The sequence below is a fragment of the Lethenteron reissneri genome, chromosome 34, assembly GCF_015708825.2.
Source record: "Lethenteron reissneri isolate LAM-NWPU_2019-01 chromosome 34, ASM1570882v1, whole genome shotgun sequence".
Classification (NCBI taxonomy): Eukaryota; Metazoa; Chordata; class Hyperoartia; order Petromyzontiformes; family Petromyzontidae; genus Lethenteron; species Lethenteron reissneri.
This window is the reverse complement of record NC_083812.1, coordinates 6,652,545-6,671,156: the sequence shown is the minus strand read 5'-3', so window position 1 is coordinate 6,671,156 and position 18,612 is coordinate 6,652,545. Positions and strand designations below refer to the sequence as shown.

Genomic DNA, 18,612 nt, shown 5'->3' with positions numbered 1-18,612 from the left:
ATTAACATGTGTTGTGGTTCATGTACCTTTGCACACTCTGCATAAAATGTGTGTACATTATGTACATGCAGTGTTTTTCAGTCATTTTATATGCTTAGTTATTCAAATCGTAAGACCATTAGGAAATAAACTCACAAGCCACTGTTCTCTGAATATTTTTTCAAGCAAAAATAAATTGATACCATAGTGAAATGAAGTTCTTATTTTTTAGTTCTATATTCATATTGGAAAATACCTTTGAAATATTTAATTCCAATATGAAAATTCTGATTGCATACAGTTGTTTCCCTGCTCAATTAATGAAGGGGTGGTGTTCATCTCACATTTACCGCCTTGAACCAGTGGTGGAAATTCCACATTCCTATGGTCGGGGTGAATCATCACCTGAGGAACAACACTCGTGACCTCTCCAAAATATGGTACAATTTAATCGACCCCCCTTCCACTCATAGGGATGAAGAGCTGAGTCAACCGCCCTGGCCGGGATATGATCGAGCAACCTTCCGACTTGCAGGCTGAACACTACCCCCTTTGCCACGTGCCCAAATTAATTAAAATAACATTGCAGCATTTATACACATTCTTTGGACGGTATTATACTCCCACATATGAGTAAATGTATCGTAATGTATACGCAATGTGTCGCGGTTGTATTAGGATTCCTGCCACTGCTGTGGCACACCACAAGCAACACGAATGAATCTTCACTGCCAAAGGTAAAAGTCTAATTCATCTGCAGTGGCCTAGATAAAGGAGTACATGCGCAAAGTTCTGAGGTTTCCACTGGCTCACACTCTGATAACATGGTATTTGTCGTAGGATTGACGAATGTACATATTGTGTCACAAACTAAGGTGCATGACAATTTAGGCCACACATTTATACGTCTATGAGAAAGGATATGGCACAATGAGAGCGATTGAGAGAGATTGTTAATAATTTACAGAGCCTACCTATAAACAATGTTTATTTTACCAGGAAAGGCCCACTGAGCTATGTAGCTCTTTTTGAGAAGCTACCTGGCCACAAATGATAGCCCAACGAAGTGGATTATCACGTGGAAATGCATACCAACCAAATACTCTAAACGCATGTTTCTAATTGTAGAGGAAAAAAATAGAAGGAGCCGGAGAAAAATCCACACAGCCACAGGGAAAGACATGCCAACTTCAAATATACAACATGCATCAGGGTATGGATGGAACTCACGACGTCCTGTATACCAGGCAAGGTAGTTAACATCTCGCCAACGCGGCACATCTCCCATGCAATGCTTAACGAAACTGGTTAGTGCGGAATGGTGAAGGGTGGGAAGGGCAGGACAGGTGCAGATGTCACTCAAATGATGTTAGCCCTGGCTGGAAATTGAACTTAGGTGGCCTGGTTAATAGGTCAAAGTGCCAACCACTGTGCCACTGCCCCCCCCACCTCCACCACTTATTACAGTATAAAGCAAATAAAACCCAGTGGTCAAGTATGCAAAATTTAATTTATACTAATAATGATTTAGATGAAAAGAGATCCACAGCAGTTTTCTGTGTTGAAGTTATCATTTCAAAACAGGTTTCAAAATATATTCATAGCCTTTGATGTTAAGGTACAACAGTTAAGATTTGTTTGTAATGATCTACAAAGAGCATTATTTATGCATTGCCTGACTTGAGCTAATTATTCAATGCAATATTTATGTGAGTGGTATCATTTGCATACTCTGAGAACATTTATCAAAAAGTTCTGATGTATTATCGTCATTAATTCGGGGAGCAGTGGCAGAGTGCTTAGCGAACTGTGCTCGAGCGTGGTGACCTTAGAATGATTCCAAGCCATGATTAACATCTGAACCAGTTCTGGGTCCTGTCCACCGCGCCACCCCTGTACGAAACAAAATGACCAGGTGAAGTGCGGTCAACCTCTATGTATGTGTATGTACGTTGAGCTTCTTTCGCACCGTATGTAGAAAACCATGCTAATCAGAGATGCTGAGGAAGGACAATAAACTAAACACAAAAAGCAGCTCTAAAGAAATTAGCTTTCATCCAACAGTGGATTGGCAAAGGATTGTTAATTATTGATTTTTGAAGACCTATCCAAAAATGCATTAGTTTAAGTGAAAAGATCAATGAGTATACTGGACTATAACAAATACATTAAGTTGTTATTTTTTAATACGGCATTTGATCAGACCTTTTTCGAATTAAAATGCTCCCTCAGTGGAATCGAATTTATGTTAGATTGCCAAGTGTGTGTGCAAAAAATGTATGCCATTATGGGTGCATTTGCAGATAATGCGGCAGGCACTGCCTCCATGTAATGTATTAAGTGCTTAAAAACAATGCAAATCTTTCACTGTGTTTTACAAACAACTGGCAAAAAAACATCCTCGCTGTATGGAGCATAGATTGTCTTGCTTTGATGGTCATACTGTTAGCACTCAGTGCACTGATAAAGGTCTCCAAATGACTGCATTTGTAATGATGTGGTTATTGAATTTCATGTACTTTATTGCATTTGGGCAAACGGTGATGAGTTTTAAAACACGTGTTCATATGTAATTTATATGTATAGGATTGAGTTAGGAAGTATACAGTTACTTGTATGAGCTGGGAGATACTCCTAACGATGGTCACGTCAATAGTATACCATCACTTATCAATTTTATATACTCGATTTTAGCGAGTTAAGATACCACTATATGTTAGAACAATAATGAGAAACATGACAGCGCTTTGCAGTGACCTTTTGCAAGAGTATGATGGAACGAGGATCCTCATGAACCAGGTAACCTAAGTTCGATTCCCAGCCATTGCTAACATCAGTGGTAAATGACTCACCATTCATCAGTCTGCATTGACACGCACGGGGAAGTACGGTGGAACTATTCCCACGATTGACACAGTGTGGGGATGTCTCTATCCATTAGCGATTGACAAAGGGCTGTAAATTATTGTTATTAATTAAGGAGCTCAAGAAATAATTACATGGCATCATCTTTCAGGGATATTCCCTGACATGGGTGTGTCTTTACATCATCCCCAGACTGACAGCTGAGATCAAATTTGCTATGAAGCTCCTCAAATATATACAATTAATGTTTTAAACATATTTCAATGCATATCATTTAAATATAACTGTGAAGACACATCGTTGAGTAAACATAAGAATACAATAAAAATTGTAGTATATATGTTTATATAATGTATGAGTGAATAAATAACAAATTGTTGTTTGCATAACGATTAATAAATTCGAATGCATTGACGAGCAGAGTCCCGTAGAATTATGTTTACAAATAAAACAATGTATCATCTATCGCACACAAAACACACGGGATAGTTCTGCACACAGATCTTCCTATGGGAGAAGAGGATGCATGAGGGTGTACATTGCAAAGCCATGATGTACTATCTGCGCTGTTGCACTTACACAGCCAAGGAATTATTCTTCGCATATAAGGCGCAGCGCGGGTGGCTTTACCCTGTGCAACCGTCCATTTATAATATTTATTGCTTCATTACAAAGGTAGAAAAACTATCAATAGGCCTCATTACGTGACGCCATCATTTTTGACAAATTTGAGGCTGCTAAAGTAATTGGATGTGGAACGCACAGGGATAAATTTAATTGGCAACGTGCGTGCCCATTAAGCCAATTCTGTGTGTTCAAAATAAGATTGGTGCAGGACCTCTACATTCGTCAATGTGCGTAAACATCATGCATCATGCACTAATGTAGCCTGCAGACCAGCACCACATCGTTTTTGTGTTTGAAATAGTGCAGATTATAATGGAAGCATTTCCGCAGTCAAATAATATTCTAATGTGCTGTTATTCCAAAGGGACTGTATTCCAGTTGGCTTTGCAAAGCAAGTCTATGCACGTTGTAATATGGCAGTACTTTCACGCAGTTCTAAGCATGGCAGTTACAGATGGCGGTGGACCAGTTGACTTCTATTAGGGTGGTTTCTCACAAACGAAACAGCACTTAAGAGATTTCTTTAAATCTTTCCAGAGCGTAATTATCTGGCTCGAGTTGCTCCTTGGCATGGAGCGGTGATGCTAATCGAGTACACGTAGGAATGCTCATCATGGCAGAGTCCCTGGGTAAGAACTGGAACAAAGTCTGGAGCTCAGCAGAATACTTCTGCTGATGCATATAGTAGGCAGCAACCAATCCATTATACAGCATAACATTTCTCAGGCTATTTTACAATCAAAGCTGACTTGACAACACCTATTCTTAAATGGAGGAAAGTTGCAAGTAAATGGAAACATGAATTTACGTATTATCATTCTGCATAAAAAAACTACTAACTATCAGGCAGTATTACAAACAATATTACAGCAAGCTTTACTCCTTGTCCATTACTCTGATCTCAGCGAAGGAACAGCCTGCGAGACTTTGAGTCCCACAAATCACATGTTTTTACTGCCATTTATTTATTTCAAGTTCAAAGTGATTTTACCCAGAGCCCTCGGTGAATTGAGTGTATGTATAAGCTTGGTAAATATTTTTTCATAGATTAATCCTATCACCGCCAATGATCAAATCATGCCGAATGCTCTCAAAATTTTTGTTTAGATTTTCGAAAGCTAAGCGGGATTTGCCTGGATCGTCCGTGGATGGGTGACCACTGTGCATAACAAAGGTGTTTACAGAGTCCACATGGGTTACATGGTGGGCAGCAGAGGACCGTGCAGCAAACTCCGCTGTTGCGCAGTCTGATAATCCCAAGTCTATACTTCATGCCTTCACTAAGCTACATTGATTAGCGTGGTGAATCAAGGTCAAATAAACCTCCACGATGCTCATGGTGGGGGAGCTCTCATCCAAAAAAAGGCTGAACATGACCATCCTATCACTAAATGGTCAAATCTGAGTGCATGACGTTCTCTGGTTTGAGTGTGTGTGTATGTGTGTGCATACTGGATAGGGGAGCGGTAGTGTTGCGGTTAAAGCGCTGCGCTACGAACCTGGCGACCCGGGTCTGATTCCCGCTCATGGCCGACAAAAGTGACGATTATCTGAACCGGTTCTGGGCACCACCTAGGTCGACTCAGCCTCAAATGAGTACCTGGTGCAATATGTAAACATCGCGCAGACAAAGGCGGCCGGGCATGGTGCTGGCCACCCACCCCCTCGTGTGCTGTGCTGGCCTTAATAGGTCAACGTGACACTTTTTTTGCTGATTGGCTTTGTCGGGTGGTGGAGGGTTACGACACATTTATAAATAACGCGATCTAACCCAACAACGTTATTATGATTAATAGGTGCTTGCTAACAGCACATGCCCCAAAAATCTGTTAAGGCTATATGGGGGATCTTTGTCCTTGTTTTTCTGGATATAGTATATATTCAAATTAATTTAAATGCATAGACCTGGCAAAGGAATGTTTTATTAGCAGAGCATTAGCAGCAAAGAGACAGAAATGACAAGGCCCATAAATGTCCAGCTATTTCCACTTTATTCATTACAACAGCCAAAAGGGAAAATTAGATGTTCAAAGATCAGCATTTATTTTTATTAATAGTGCTGTGCAATGAAATCCACATTGCCAGGCACTTATCCCTAAGGCTCCCAAAGTGATTAATTTATAAAGAATAAGAAAAGAAAAGAAAAAACCTCGTGTCCAAAGTGCTATCTGAAAGGCATTCAAGACATGTGCTGCCGTGAAGATGTTTTTCTTGACCCAGAATAAAACAATGTGGGTGGTCAGTATTCCGCTCAGCAACCACATCGACTGTCATCATTAATATCATGTTTGCGTTTTAAAAATACCTGCAATCGGCATGAAGTGCATTTCAGGTTTGAATATGCAGCAATACGGACTGTGCCGTACATAATTTCTGACAGCCTCACACGATTCCACATTTGTTTTTGCTGCACAGACACTGGCAGTTATGCTGTGCAGTGGGCGTCGATGTTTTAGTTTTCAGTTTCAGTTTCATTTATTTGGAATAACCCTGTGAGCCATTCGGCTCTTAATTCGGGTGCAACTGCAACAAACAATAAAATGACAAGATACATTTAAAATTTACTGTACGCAAATTGAAACATCCCCTACAAAAATAATAAAATCTTCCAGAAAAATCACCATTTGTTTATGCTGCGTACAAAAAAAATCCCATTTTGATGTTAGATCACAATAACAATAATAAAATATAGATTACAATTTTAAGTATAACTCTATACTACATCAAAAAATCAGGCTAAACTAAACCTTTCTAGAAATTACTAAAATAATGCTATAAAAACAATATAACAGTGATCATAAGAAATGTGATTGAAAGTTTACAATAGCGACATACACAACATATATTACTAAACCTATAGCATCCTTCGCTAGCTGCATGAGTCAATCCATAATAGCAGGAGTAACAAAAGTAGTAGCAGCACGCTATAATCAAAATACGTGATCATTTCCCGCATTGGTCATCTATTAGAGTGCAGCAGGGGATAACAGCTACACCCGAGGTCCATGGCAAAAGGGTGACCCAGGTTCCGGGCTACCACGTTGGGAAATTGCACAGACAGTGGTGGGAGCCCCACTTCATTCCCCGCACCACATCCCACGACAATCACGCCACACCGCCGCACATCGTGGTTACAATATCCGTGAAGGAATTAAGCAGGGCCGTTCAGAAAAATAATTGTTTATTATTGATGGCGGTATAGCGTAAAAAAAACACTTCTAACGATTCGTAATAATGAATTAAATTATGACGTCACCCTGCTGCTCTATTTAAGACCGGGAGCAAGTGGAGGGCTTCACCATTCTGGCAAATTGCCCGATGATGCTGGATGTAATTACCAGAGAAACGTCGTACTCAAAAATTATAAATGTTGTGGATTCACTCTTCAACACACCGGTGGGCTAAAGTAGTGAACTATTTGTCTTTTGTCAACGTGACACTTTTTTTTACTGATTGGCCGTGTCGGGTGGTGGAGGGTTACAACACATTTATAAATAACGCGATCTAACCCAAAAACTTTATTATGATTAATATTGGTCGCAAAAGCCTACGTGTTAAACTGACTTCCAACGATGCTTTGCGCCAAGTAAGTTTGTGTAGAGGTGATACGCGCTGGGATTAGGGATCGTATGCCAGCGCGTAATGATTGGCTGTGTAGGTGGTGACGCGCGCTGACGGTGGAGGATCAGGGGTCAGCGCGGGGTCGTGGGTTACGGGGTACTGATTGGCTGTGGGCCCGTGACGCGCTGAGAGGGAGTGATCGGGTGGCAGCGCGGTGTGATTGGTAGAGGAGTGTTAACACGCGCTGGGAAAACTGATCGTAGAGAGAGTGCGTCGTGATTGGTTCACTAGGGAACGATGCTCACGTCGACGTCCGGATCAGCTCCGTCTCTCGTGAGCAGGGGCTATAAAAGGGGATGCACACAGGCGTAAGAGCAGTATGTAACCAGCGAAGAATGAAGACGGGGATGAAGACCTAGGGCCCTGCGGTACCTAGTCCCGCTGTCCTAACGGGACCGGGACTCTGTGTAACCCAGAGGCGAGTGTAGTGTGTGTAGCCATAGGCATAGAGTCTACACGAGCCGAATGTATTGTGTGTAGCCAGAGGCATAGGGTCTACACGAGTCAAGTGTATTGTGTGTAGCCAGAGGCATAGGGTCTACACGAGTCAAGTGTATTGGGTGTAGTCAGAACCATAGAGTCTACACGAGTTAAGTGGAGTGTGTAGTCGGAAGAAAGGAGACCACACGTTGTATTGTGAACGTAAAGATTTAATAAAAGTGTGTTACCCGTCAAGAAGTTCCTGCCGTCAATTCCAATACTTCAACTGGCGTCAGAAGTGAAACGGTCTTCCAAGCATGGAGACAAGGAAGACCCGTCGGACCCACGGGATTGACCGCGGGGACAACCTCGACGACCCGGGCCAGCTGGCATCGGGGGGAGAGGACGAGGAATTGCCCACACTGCAGGATCCGCCGACGGCGCCGGACGAGCGACGGGGGACCGACGCCGTGCTTCGCGAGGCGCACTCCCGCCTGGCGGAGCTGCTGCTCGCCGCCGCCTCCATCCTGGCGGAGATCAGCTCGTCGGGAGGAGCGGGGACGGCGGCGGACGTTCTGCAGGGTCGCCCCGCAGATTCCCGCCAAAACGACTTGGAGATTCCCGCCATTTCATCTGCTCCGACTTTTGGCGGGAACGGCCATCACCACGTGGCAGCGGTTCTCCAAGCGCGCCCGCTTACGTCACCAACGCGCGCTGCGGACCGCCATCAGACACCCGCCACTGGGGCCGCCATCTTACACACCGACGGGGCGGCGGAGAGGAAGCACGAGGAGGAGGACGACTTCATCTTTCAACAGCGCCTTCCCACGTTGTCAGCCTTCAAGGCGGAAGGCGGGGATTGGAGCCAATTTCAGCGCAGGTTTTTGGCGCATCAGGAGATGTCCGCCTGGTCCGACGCTACGGCACTGCGGGCACTGCCTGCCATGCTGGACGACAACGCGCTCGCGGCCTTCACGTCCGCACGCAGGTCGGACCGCTCCACGCTCAAGGATGCGCTGGCTCTCATGGCCAAGGTCTATGGTCCTCCCTCGGCGTGCCGCCATCATTTTTATGCAAGACGGAAGGCGGACACGGAGACTGTGCTCGCCTACCGCACGGCGTTGCTTGCTCTCGCCGACGCCGCGTTCCCTCGTATGGACGAGGAGGGCCAAGATGCGATGGTTTTGGAGCAACTGCTCAAGTTGGCGCAGGACCTGGGGGTCCCCATCAACACGGCCGACGAGACCGATATTTCTTCCTTACGGGTCGCTACGAGCATACAAGCGCACGAGGTCCTTCAACGTAAACAGGGGGTCGTCTGCAACGCTGCCGTGGCCTCAGCTCCGGGCCCCGTAGTCACCGTGCCCCAAGTCGTCAGCCCACGAGAGGAGGCGTTCATCGCGGAACGACCGGGGGACTGGAGGTCGGGGGGCTGTTCGCCTCTGCGAGCGGCCCGCAAGCTGGAGCAACCGAGATCTCCGACGACTGTCATCACGTGCTATAACTGCGGCCTCCGGGGACACGTGGCCTCCGGTTGCCGCGCCCCACGTCAGCGCGCCATGGGACCTCGGCTGGACGACGAACAAGGCCCCAAGTCATCCCTGCAAACCCCGGCAAGTCGCGGCACCTCACATGCTCGGCCCGCATACTCGACACGTATGGGTCGTCGCGTTGCGGCGGGGGAGAGCCGAGTAGAGTTCGGGGGTTCGGTTCGGAGAGGGGGGTTCGGCCGGGACCGGGGGGACATTAAATGGTCGGAGTTGGGGCACAGAATAGTGGCTGCCTCAGCGGGTTCATCCGTCGTTACCGGATCTATTGATGGGGTCGAGGTCAGGGTGTTAGTGGACACGGGGGCATCGGCGACTATTATATCGGATCTCATTTATAACATTCTCCCTGTACAATGTCGTCCGCTTCTTCCGGTGGATGTGCCATTTTACGCCGCTAACGGGGGATCGTTGGGCATTATCGGTCAGATTAGGGCGTCCATTTGCATTGGTGATATCAAATTGTCGGGACCCGTCTTCGTTTCGTCCTCCCTGGCGGTTCCCTGTCTATTGGGCACTGATTTTTTGGCAAAAATGCCCATCAAAATTCTCATTGATCAGCGTTGCATTGAACTACCATCGGGTCGCCGTATTTCATTTTTGACGAGCCCTAATGAAATTCGGACAGCGTGCGCTACCATACAGGCGTTAGCGACACAGACCGTGCACGTGCCCCCGGGTTCACAAATGTTAATTCCCCTCCGGTTGCGGAAGCCATGGGTGAGGGAGGCCTCGGAACAGGGCATGCTTTTGGGTCCTTCTAATAGGGCTGTTGGAGGTCTCGATTTGTCGGTGGCTCACACTTTGGTTGGGGCTGACAGGGATCCGTTTGTGATGGTTTTAAACGCTGGGGCGCGGCCGGCCGTCATTCAGCAGGGCACCGTGCTAGCTCACGCGGCGCGGGTCCCTGCGGAGGAGAGGCTGGTTGCGCAGGCTGATCCGAGCCCCACGAAAAACGTAACATTGAAGGAGGACCTCGAATGGGTTGATTCGCTGTGCGCGGACTCTGACGATTTGTCAGTGGTACAGTTGGGTGCGCTGCGCGGGTTGCTGATTGAATTTTCGGATGTCTTCAGTAAACATAAGTATGACATTGGGTGCACGGACCTGCTAAGCCACCACATTGAAACGGGCGATGCGGCACCGGTCAGGCAAAATCCCTTCCGATTGAGTCCTGCTGAGAAGGAACATGTTCAGTCGGCAGTTAACGATATGCTGGAAGCCGACATTATTTCGCCTTCTTCCAGTCCTTGGGGAGCACCTATTGTGCTCGTTAAAAAGCAAGACGGGACCCTGCGATTTTGCGTCGATTTCCGTCGCCTGAATAAGATCTCTGTGGCCGACGCGTATCCGCTCCCCAGGATGGACGAGTCTCTCGACGCATTGTCTGGTGCGCGATACTTTTCGACTCTTGATTTATTATCCGGATTCTGGCAGTTGCCACTCGACGAAGAGTCTAAGCCTAAGACTGCATTTCGGACTCCGGGGGGCCTGTTTCAGTTTAACCGGTTACCCATGGGACTTCACTCCTCTCCTGCGACGTTTCAGCGTCTTATGGAATTGGTTTTGTCGGGCTTGCAGTGGGATACGTGCCTCATTTACCTTGACGATGTCATTGTTTTCGGTAAAACGTTTGAAGAACATCTCCAGCGATTGAGAGGGGTGTTCTTGCGAATGCGATCGGCTAAATTAAAGTTTAAAACGGCCAAATGCCACCTTTTTCGTAAATCCGTGAGGTACTTGGGTCACATTGTCGACTCTTCGGGGATTTCTACCGATCCTGCGAAGACGGACTGTGTCAGTTCGTGGCCGACGCCCACGTCAGTGTCAGATGTGCGCAGTTTCATCGGTTTTGCTTCATATTATCGCCGATTCGTTGAGCACTTCGCCACCATTGCAAAACCCTTGCACGCTCTAACGGCGAAAGGAGTGAAGTTCCGATGGGGACCGGAGGAGGAGGCTGCATTCTGCTCCCTCCGGGACGCCTTGGTAAGGGCCCCACCCTTGCGCTATCCGGACTTTGCGAGTCCCTTCTTGCTGGACACGGATGCTAGCAACACGGGCATTGGGGGAGTGCTGTCCCAAGTCGTTGGAGGGGTCGAACGAGTGGTCGCCTATGGTAGCAGGGTGTTGTCGCCGGCAGAGCAGCGCTACTGCGTCACCCGTCGCGAACTGCTTGCCATTGTTTTTTTCGTACAACAATTCAGGCCATATCTCTATGGTCGTCATTTTACGGTCCGGACGGACCACGCGGCGCTCCAGTATTCATTGCGGGTCGCCCAGCCCTCGGGCCAATTGTCGCGGTGGTTGGAAGTCCTCCAGGACTATCAGTTCACGACTACATACCGTAAAGGGTTGCGACACACAAATGCCGATGCCCTGTCGCGGTTGTTGCCTTGTCACAAATGTGCGTGCTTGTCGGGATCGGCGCGCTGTAAACCGCCAGTTACGGAAGGTATGGAGGAGTTGGTTGCGACCGCGGGCACACCAATTGGGGATGTTCCCGCTAACCCAGGGGGTCAGGACTCGCTGCTCTCACTGTCGTTGATTGAGTGGGGCCGTCTCCAAATGGCGGACAGCTCCCTGCTAGCATTGCGCCGCAAGACGGGGGGTTCCGAAGGTGACCATGAACGAACTGGCTCCTACGTGCTTAAGCAGGGCCTGTTAATGAGATGGGACAGTTTGTCCCGGCGGCACGCGATTGTGGTGCCTTCTGCTGTGAGGGGGAAGGTTGTCTTGGCCGCACACGAACGCCTCTTGCATTTGGGAGTTAACAAAACGCTTGCCCTGCTTCAGCGTGACTATTATTGGCCGGGAATGGGGGGTGACGTGGTGAATATTCTGAAGGGTTGTGTTGAGTGCGCCAGACGGAAACCACCACCTGTGGCAGCTAATCCACCGCTGCAATCTATTCAGGTCTCGCGCACTAACGAGCTCGTCGCACTCGATATTCTGGGGCCTTTTCCAGTCACGCCTAGGGGTAATAAGTACCTGTTGGTGGGGGTCGAATATTTTACCCGGTGGCCTATGGCGTGGCCACTCGCCAACCAGTCGGCGGCGGCTGTGACGGACGCCTTTGTCCAGGGCTACGTCCTGGACAAGGGGGCTCCCGAACGCTTGCTGACCGACCAAGGGAAAAATTTTTCGAGTAAATTACTGCAAGAGGTGTGCGACCTGTTGGGTACTAAGAAGGTGCGTACCTCCCCGTACCACCCGCAGACGGACGGGATGGTTGAGAGGCTCAACAGGACATTGACTTCTATGCTGTGCCAGCAGGTGTGTGAGGCACATGTTGATTGGGACCTGCAGGTTCCTGGGGTCCTCGCCACGTATAGAATGGCCCCCCATGCAGCTACGGGGTTTTCCCCGTTTTATCTGATGTACGGTCGGGAAGCCGACCCGCCCATGGAAACACAGCTGGGTCTGCCCGCACCACGGACTAATTCGAAATTGGCAGAGCATATTAAATGTAACATTCATAAGCTGACAGAGGCAAGGGAGGCCGCACGGCTTAATTCGCGGGCTCGCCAAATTGCAAACGAGCGGTTGCGTGCACGGAAGGTGTCCGTGCACAACTGGGAACCAGGTGACAGGGCCTGGCTGCATTGCCCTCAGGCACCTTTGGCTACGTCGCCTAAATTGTTGAAGCCATGGCGGGGACCCGTGGAGGTAGTGCGGGTTGCACGCCCCCAGTGCGTTCAGATAAAATGGGGAAAACGCCGTTGGTACGTCCACCCCTCCCGACTGAAACCGTTCTCGCCTCCATATGGCCTCCCCTTGTGTCGTGAGGGCCGAGCATGTGACGTGACCGACGACCCTAAGGGGGGATTGTCTTTGCCTGCTCCTCACATGTCTCCGCCTGGTCCGCTCCCAGGTGTCTCGGAACTGACAGCTGCCGACCACCGGCGGCCGGATCTTCGTGGCGGGGCCGGTCCTTCCAGGCCCGATCCGCGCCGTCTAGAGCTGCCGGAGCCACCGGACGTATGCCAGCGTCCCGTCCCATACGACGGACCGGCCAGACGGACTCGCGCTAGGTCGCGCTACTTTGTGTGACCTACCATGTGAGGAGTCGTGGCAGACGGAGCGCCTCGGCACTGCGTTAGTCACAGAGACACGTGGCGCGTTCGTTTTCGGGTGTTCGCTCTTATTGTGTTGTTCGTCGGGCTGTATATTGCTTCATATTTAAGTGTTGTGTTGTGTTGTTGTTGTTGCGTTACGGGGCACACTGGGAGGTGGAGTTTCTTTATTACTGCGTTGACGTTAGGTTGTGTTGTTGGTTAACAGCCGGGCCGGCTGCAAGCTATGTGGGAGGGGGTGATGTAGAGGTGATACGCGCTGGGATTAGGGATCGTATGCCAGCGCGTAATGATTGGCTGTGTAGGTGGTGACGCGCGCTGACGGTGGAGGATCAGGGGTCAGCGCGGGGTCGTGGGTTACGGGGTACTGATTGGCTGTGGGCCCGTGACGCGCTGAGAGGGAGTGATCGGGTGGCAGCGCGGTGTGATTGGTAGAGGAGTGTTAACACGCGCTGGGAAAACGGATCGTAGAGAGAGTGCGTCGTGATTGGTTCACTAGGGAACGATGCTCACGTCGACGTCCGGATCAGCTCCGTCTCTCGTGAGCAGGGGCTATAAAAGGGGATGCACACAGGCGTAAGAGCAGTATGTAACCAGCGAAGAATGAAGACGGGGATGAAGACCTAGGGCCCTGCGGTACCTAGTCCCGCTGTCCTAACGGGACCGGGACTCTGTGTAACCCAGAGGCGAGTGTAGTGTGTGTAGCCATAGGCATAGAGTCTACACGAGCCGAATGTATTGTGTGTAGCCAGAGGCATAGGGTCTACACGAGTCAAGTGTATTGTGTGTAGCCAGAGGCATAGGGTCTACACGAGTCAAGTGTATTGTGTGTAGCCAGAGGCATAGGGTCTACACGAGTCAAGTGTATTGGGTGTAGTCAGAACCATAGAGTCTACACGAGTTAAGTGGAGTGTGTAGTCGGAAGAAAGGAGACCACATGTTGTATTGTGAACGTAAAGATTTAATAAAAGTGTGTTACCCGTCAAGAAGTTCCTGCCGTCAATTCCAATACTTCATTTGTAAGATGAGTCCTGAGCAGTGTTAGCATTACTAATTTAAAAGATTGTGAAATTACATTACTGCCAATCAAAAGTTTCTGTAGCTAATCAAATGACTTGAAATAAATTATTTTAAGAACAATGGCAAGCGACCAACACTGTCTAGCCGATAGAGTTGTAATGTTTTACATAAGCAAGAAAGATGTATTTTTGTTGGATACTAAAATTATCCTTCCCAGGTCTCGCAAGCACAGCAGGCAGTGTTTGTGTGTCAAGGCAACATATGCGGAGACACTCACCAAATGCACTATAGCCAATTAAAGTCATATACACCACCTTTTCTTTGTTATTATTTTAGCAATTGTATTACTAAGGGGCATTAACGCGGCAGAATCCTCCACCTCAATTGATTTGAAGGCTCCCAAATCAATGCCAGTAGGGCCTTGGCTTAAATGGGCCTTTAAGTGAGGAATAATATGACATATGGCTTAGCCTCCCTAATGTAGAGCTGTTATTGTTTTCAATAGCCAAGACATGGGTGTGAAATATATTCCTTATGTCTGTGTCACGACTGTGTTTTCCCACAATCTTCCCATTATACAAATGTAAATAAGATTATATATCTCTTAGGAGAATAATGTAAACACGATATTAAACGTCTTTTTTATTATATACATAGCTACTGCACATGCAAATTAACGGAATGGCCAGCATCACATGGAGCAACAATGGTATATAAATACAGAACTGCGTCAACGCATAGGTGGTAGATAAAGGTGCAGCCCTGCATTTTCTTGTTCACGCCACTGCTGGCAGAAGGGCCTACGCTCCTGAGAGGGCTATAGAAAACCCTTAGGGAGCCCCCTCTGGAGTGTAATGTGGCCCTAATCTTCCACTCTGGCCAAACATCTTGGAAGAGGTGGGCGTACCCACACTTTACCCAACCAAATGCGACCTGCGATTGACTCGTTTTATAAAATAACTGGATTTGGCAGAGACAGAGGGATTTAGGAAACTTGTATCATTGTTTCAACTGCCACGCCAGGCAGAATGAACCAGTGACATCTGGATTGCAAGTCCAGTGTGCTAACCATTATGCCATGGCAGAATTCCAGAGCTATTTAGTATCTAGACAAAAAAAACTATGGCAATACACATGAGGTACCATTAAATATGGCTGACCTGTGCTTACAAGGCAAGTATTTAATATTTTTATTCCGTAAAATGATTCATTATAACGCATTAGAGTTCTCTAGCAGATACAAATATTATCAGCTTTTTTTTTAACAGCAATTAAGATAATGCTGGCTCTTATGCATTAAACTCACCAGAAGATGTGGAAGGTGGTTCAATACTAATTTGTGGCTACGTGAGGGCCTGCATTAACAGGTATGTGTTGAGGTGATATTTATTGAGGGCTCTTAATATTTTTTTTTTCTTTGTAGGTTCCATTCATTAAAAAATTCCCCAAATTTCACCCCCGACAATCTATTCATTTTAATTGCTGATTGTAAGCCTGAAGTTAGAAAAAGAGCATTATGTGCACGTATACCATTGTTTTTAGCTTAATTTAGATGTACAGGAGTGAGTTTATATTTTAATAACGACATTTATTTTCCTTCTCTGCATGAGGTATAGTAGTGAGGGGTGTGTGCATTGCGTCATGAACGCCATACACCTAAACGTTTGATTCCCAGCGGCAAGTAAATGTTGAACTTCTTTCACACCATACGTAGGAAACCGTGCTAATTGGAGGTGCAGGGGAAGGACAACAAACTAAACACAAAAATGCAGTTCTAAAGAAATTAGTTTTCAATCTGGACTTAAAAGTACATAGCTCAAGTGACTGTCTTTGTTCGATGGCCAGCCAAAAGCTTCTGCAAGGATGACCGGAGGATGACCTGAGTTCGCGTGATAGTTTATGCTCCTTGATGAGATGAGCAAGATACTGTCAACTAGTCCACTGCTCTCACCTTCACTCGTCTATGTAAACGACCACGGCTACCACTTTCCCCAACCCATAATTATCACCGTGGTCAAGTATGGTCAACCAATCCCCATGACTAACATGGAATATGGAGGCTTTCATCCAGGATTGAATTGACAAAGTCCTGAAAATTACTACCTAGGAGACTGAGAAATTACTGTGCACGTTAGAAGTTGAAATTATTATTACAGCCAATACCTCTAAAACTACCACAACTTGCTCATCACTTCGCCCTCTGCTCCTGCATTCATCTGTTGCAAAGTTAACACTCTACCAATAGCCATCTCATAAACCGGCTATTTGATGTAAAAAAAATTGTGTATTGCACGTACATATAGTCCCCAGTATTTAAAGGCATGAAAGGAAGGTAATGGTTTATGTAGGACGACCTCAGAATGGGTTGGTGCTGTGCTCAATAGTGCGGGGGCATTTAATTAACGCGCTGATATAATCAAACGCATCAGGCAGGTCTAAAACGCCAAGCATAGGCCAACTGGCAGGGCGGTACCTGGCACATGAAGGCAATGGGGTTGTTGACGTCCCCCAAGATGTCCCCAACCTCCTGCAACGCCGTGTAGTACGTCAAGGAGGTACTTTCTCGGACGGCCCCAGCAGAGCACACGGCAACTTGCACAATACCTGGGGGCAAGTCTGCACACAAAAAAGTGTGCACATTGTCTTGAAATGAAGTTGCCAAAAATGATTTGTTGGTCAACAGCAAAGTTCCCCAAAATACATAAGGAATAATTGAATAGCTGTTTATTCGAAAATACATTGTCATACGGCAGAAAGTGAAACCGCCTCTCATCTATCGTTTTCTGGCAATCAACGCAAGCCAGCATGAGTGGGTTTGTTGACATCAAAGGCTCCCTCTCAGGGAGGTATTCGACAGACCCAGGTTTTATGGGTTAACAGACAGATGTGAATCGCAGATGGACCATCTGCCCTCCCCAAGTGGCCTCGAAGAACATCTAACCTTGCACAAGTACCACGGTGATTGAATTGCATTGTGGGTATCGTTATGTCTCGTGAAGACGGTGAGAAGGAGACCTTACCGGGTGCTGTACAGCGAAGGGTGTATGGGTTTACACGCTTGGCAGGAACCTGCAGTGCAGGCTGATTCTTGTGCATGAATCTGCATGTGAGCGATGGTTGCTCTTCAAGCTCTTTGCGGAGTAGCACGTGCAGCTCCATTTGTTGCTGCACAGACACGTCCAACGTGCAACGCGTAACATTTAAAGAAAGTGACGTAACACCACTGCAAGTGTATAGGTTAATGCGGACTTGATTGCTTGCAAAATGTTTCTATTTGGTGTTTGAACATCTTAACACCTGTTTTATTGTCAGAAACGGTAAAACCTATTCTTATTTTTCACAACTGTATCGGTGTTTGCGGTTGTGCCGTAATGCGGTCTCCGATGTGTTTACGGGTCGTGCCGCGTGTGTTGCTCCGCACGATGTCCCAACGTTTCGCTCCTTATGCTGGGAGCATCTCCAGGAACCCAATCAGGCAGTGGAATAATCTGACAAATAATGCCAGGCCTCATCGCAGCACGTGGAGTGAAATGACAGACATCGTGCTGAACAAAATGCGGTGTAAGCCCGAAAACACGTCAGAGGGCGATGCAATATATACTGTGAGCACAATCTACACAAATAAGCAAGGGTCTGCAGTTACTGCAGTTACTGCAGTTACTGCAGTGTGCATCTTTATTTTCATGAAATTCGACTGAGAGGTAATACAGGCGTGTTGATACACACTCTATCTGTATTACATTTCAGCATATTCATTCAATTTTTTCACAATCATACATTTGTTTGTGACCACCATGAATATATTATTAATATATGAGGGCTGATATAATAGCTTAAAGATTATTACAATACAGTATTATATGTATTTGGAATTTCTTGAAGGACCACAAACTAAACACAAAAAGCAGTCGAATGAAATGAGTTTTCAATTTGGATTTAAAAGTGCATAGCTCCATTGGCTTCCTAATACCGGACGAAAATATATAAATATTGTCAGATTACTCTCAGAAAACATACACTGGAAAATAAACAATTAAAAAATTCCTTAACAATTAAAAAGTTCCATTTGACAAGCTCTTATGTGACTATTCAATTTGAAAGTCCCATTTTGGCATATGCTGAGGTGAAATAATATTCGAAATCAGATTTTTTTTTTACTGCCAATAGCATTCAAAAATCTATCTCGTGAGTGAGCTGGATTACAGCTTGTGTAATTCAGTGAGCGCTGAGTTTCCATCAAGTGTAGCGCACAATATTATTTCTCACCAGCTTGAGGCCACTATTTACCTGTGAGCCCAGCAGTAAAAAAATGTTAGCTAGTCAGGCAACTTTAATATGCAATTACCAGTCTCCTTATTTAATCTGAGTTATGTTCAACTGTTTACAGAGGCAAGAGATATGCAACATTATTAACATGCCATCAAAGCCATCAAAGCTGCTTGACTATTCAAACAAAT

At 46.7% G+C, this 18,612-nt stretch overlaps 1 protein-coding gene across 6 annotated transcripts in view; it reads right to left on the bottom strand.

The window, feature by feature from the left end:
* LOC133350616 (phosphoinositide 3-kinase adapter protein 1-like) overlaps positions 1-18,612 on the bottom strand; it is a 172,563-nt gene that overhangs the window by 99,095 nt on the left and 54,856 nt on the right. For all 6 annotated transcript variants that reach the window (XM_061565152.1, XM_061565153.1, XM_061565156.1 and 3 more), the window contains exons 5-6: positions 17,176-17,320; positions 16,629-16,771 (exon numbers count right to left, since the gene is read on the bottom strand). In XM_061565152.1, coding sequence (XP_061421136.1) covers positions 16,629-16,771; positions 17,176-17,320 — 288 coding nt within the window. The remainder of the gene's footprint in view (positions 1-16,628; positions 16,772-17,175; positions 17,321-18,612) is intronic.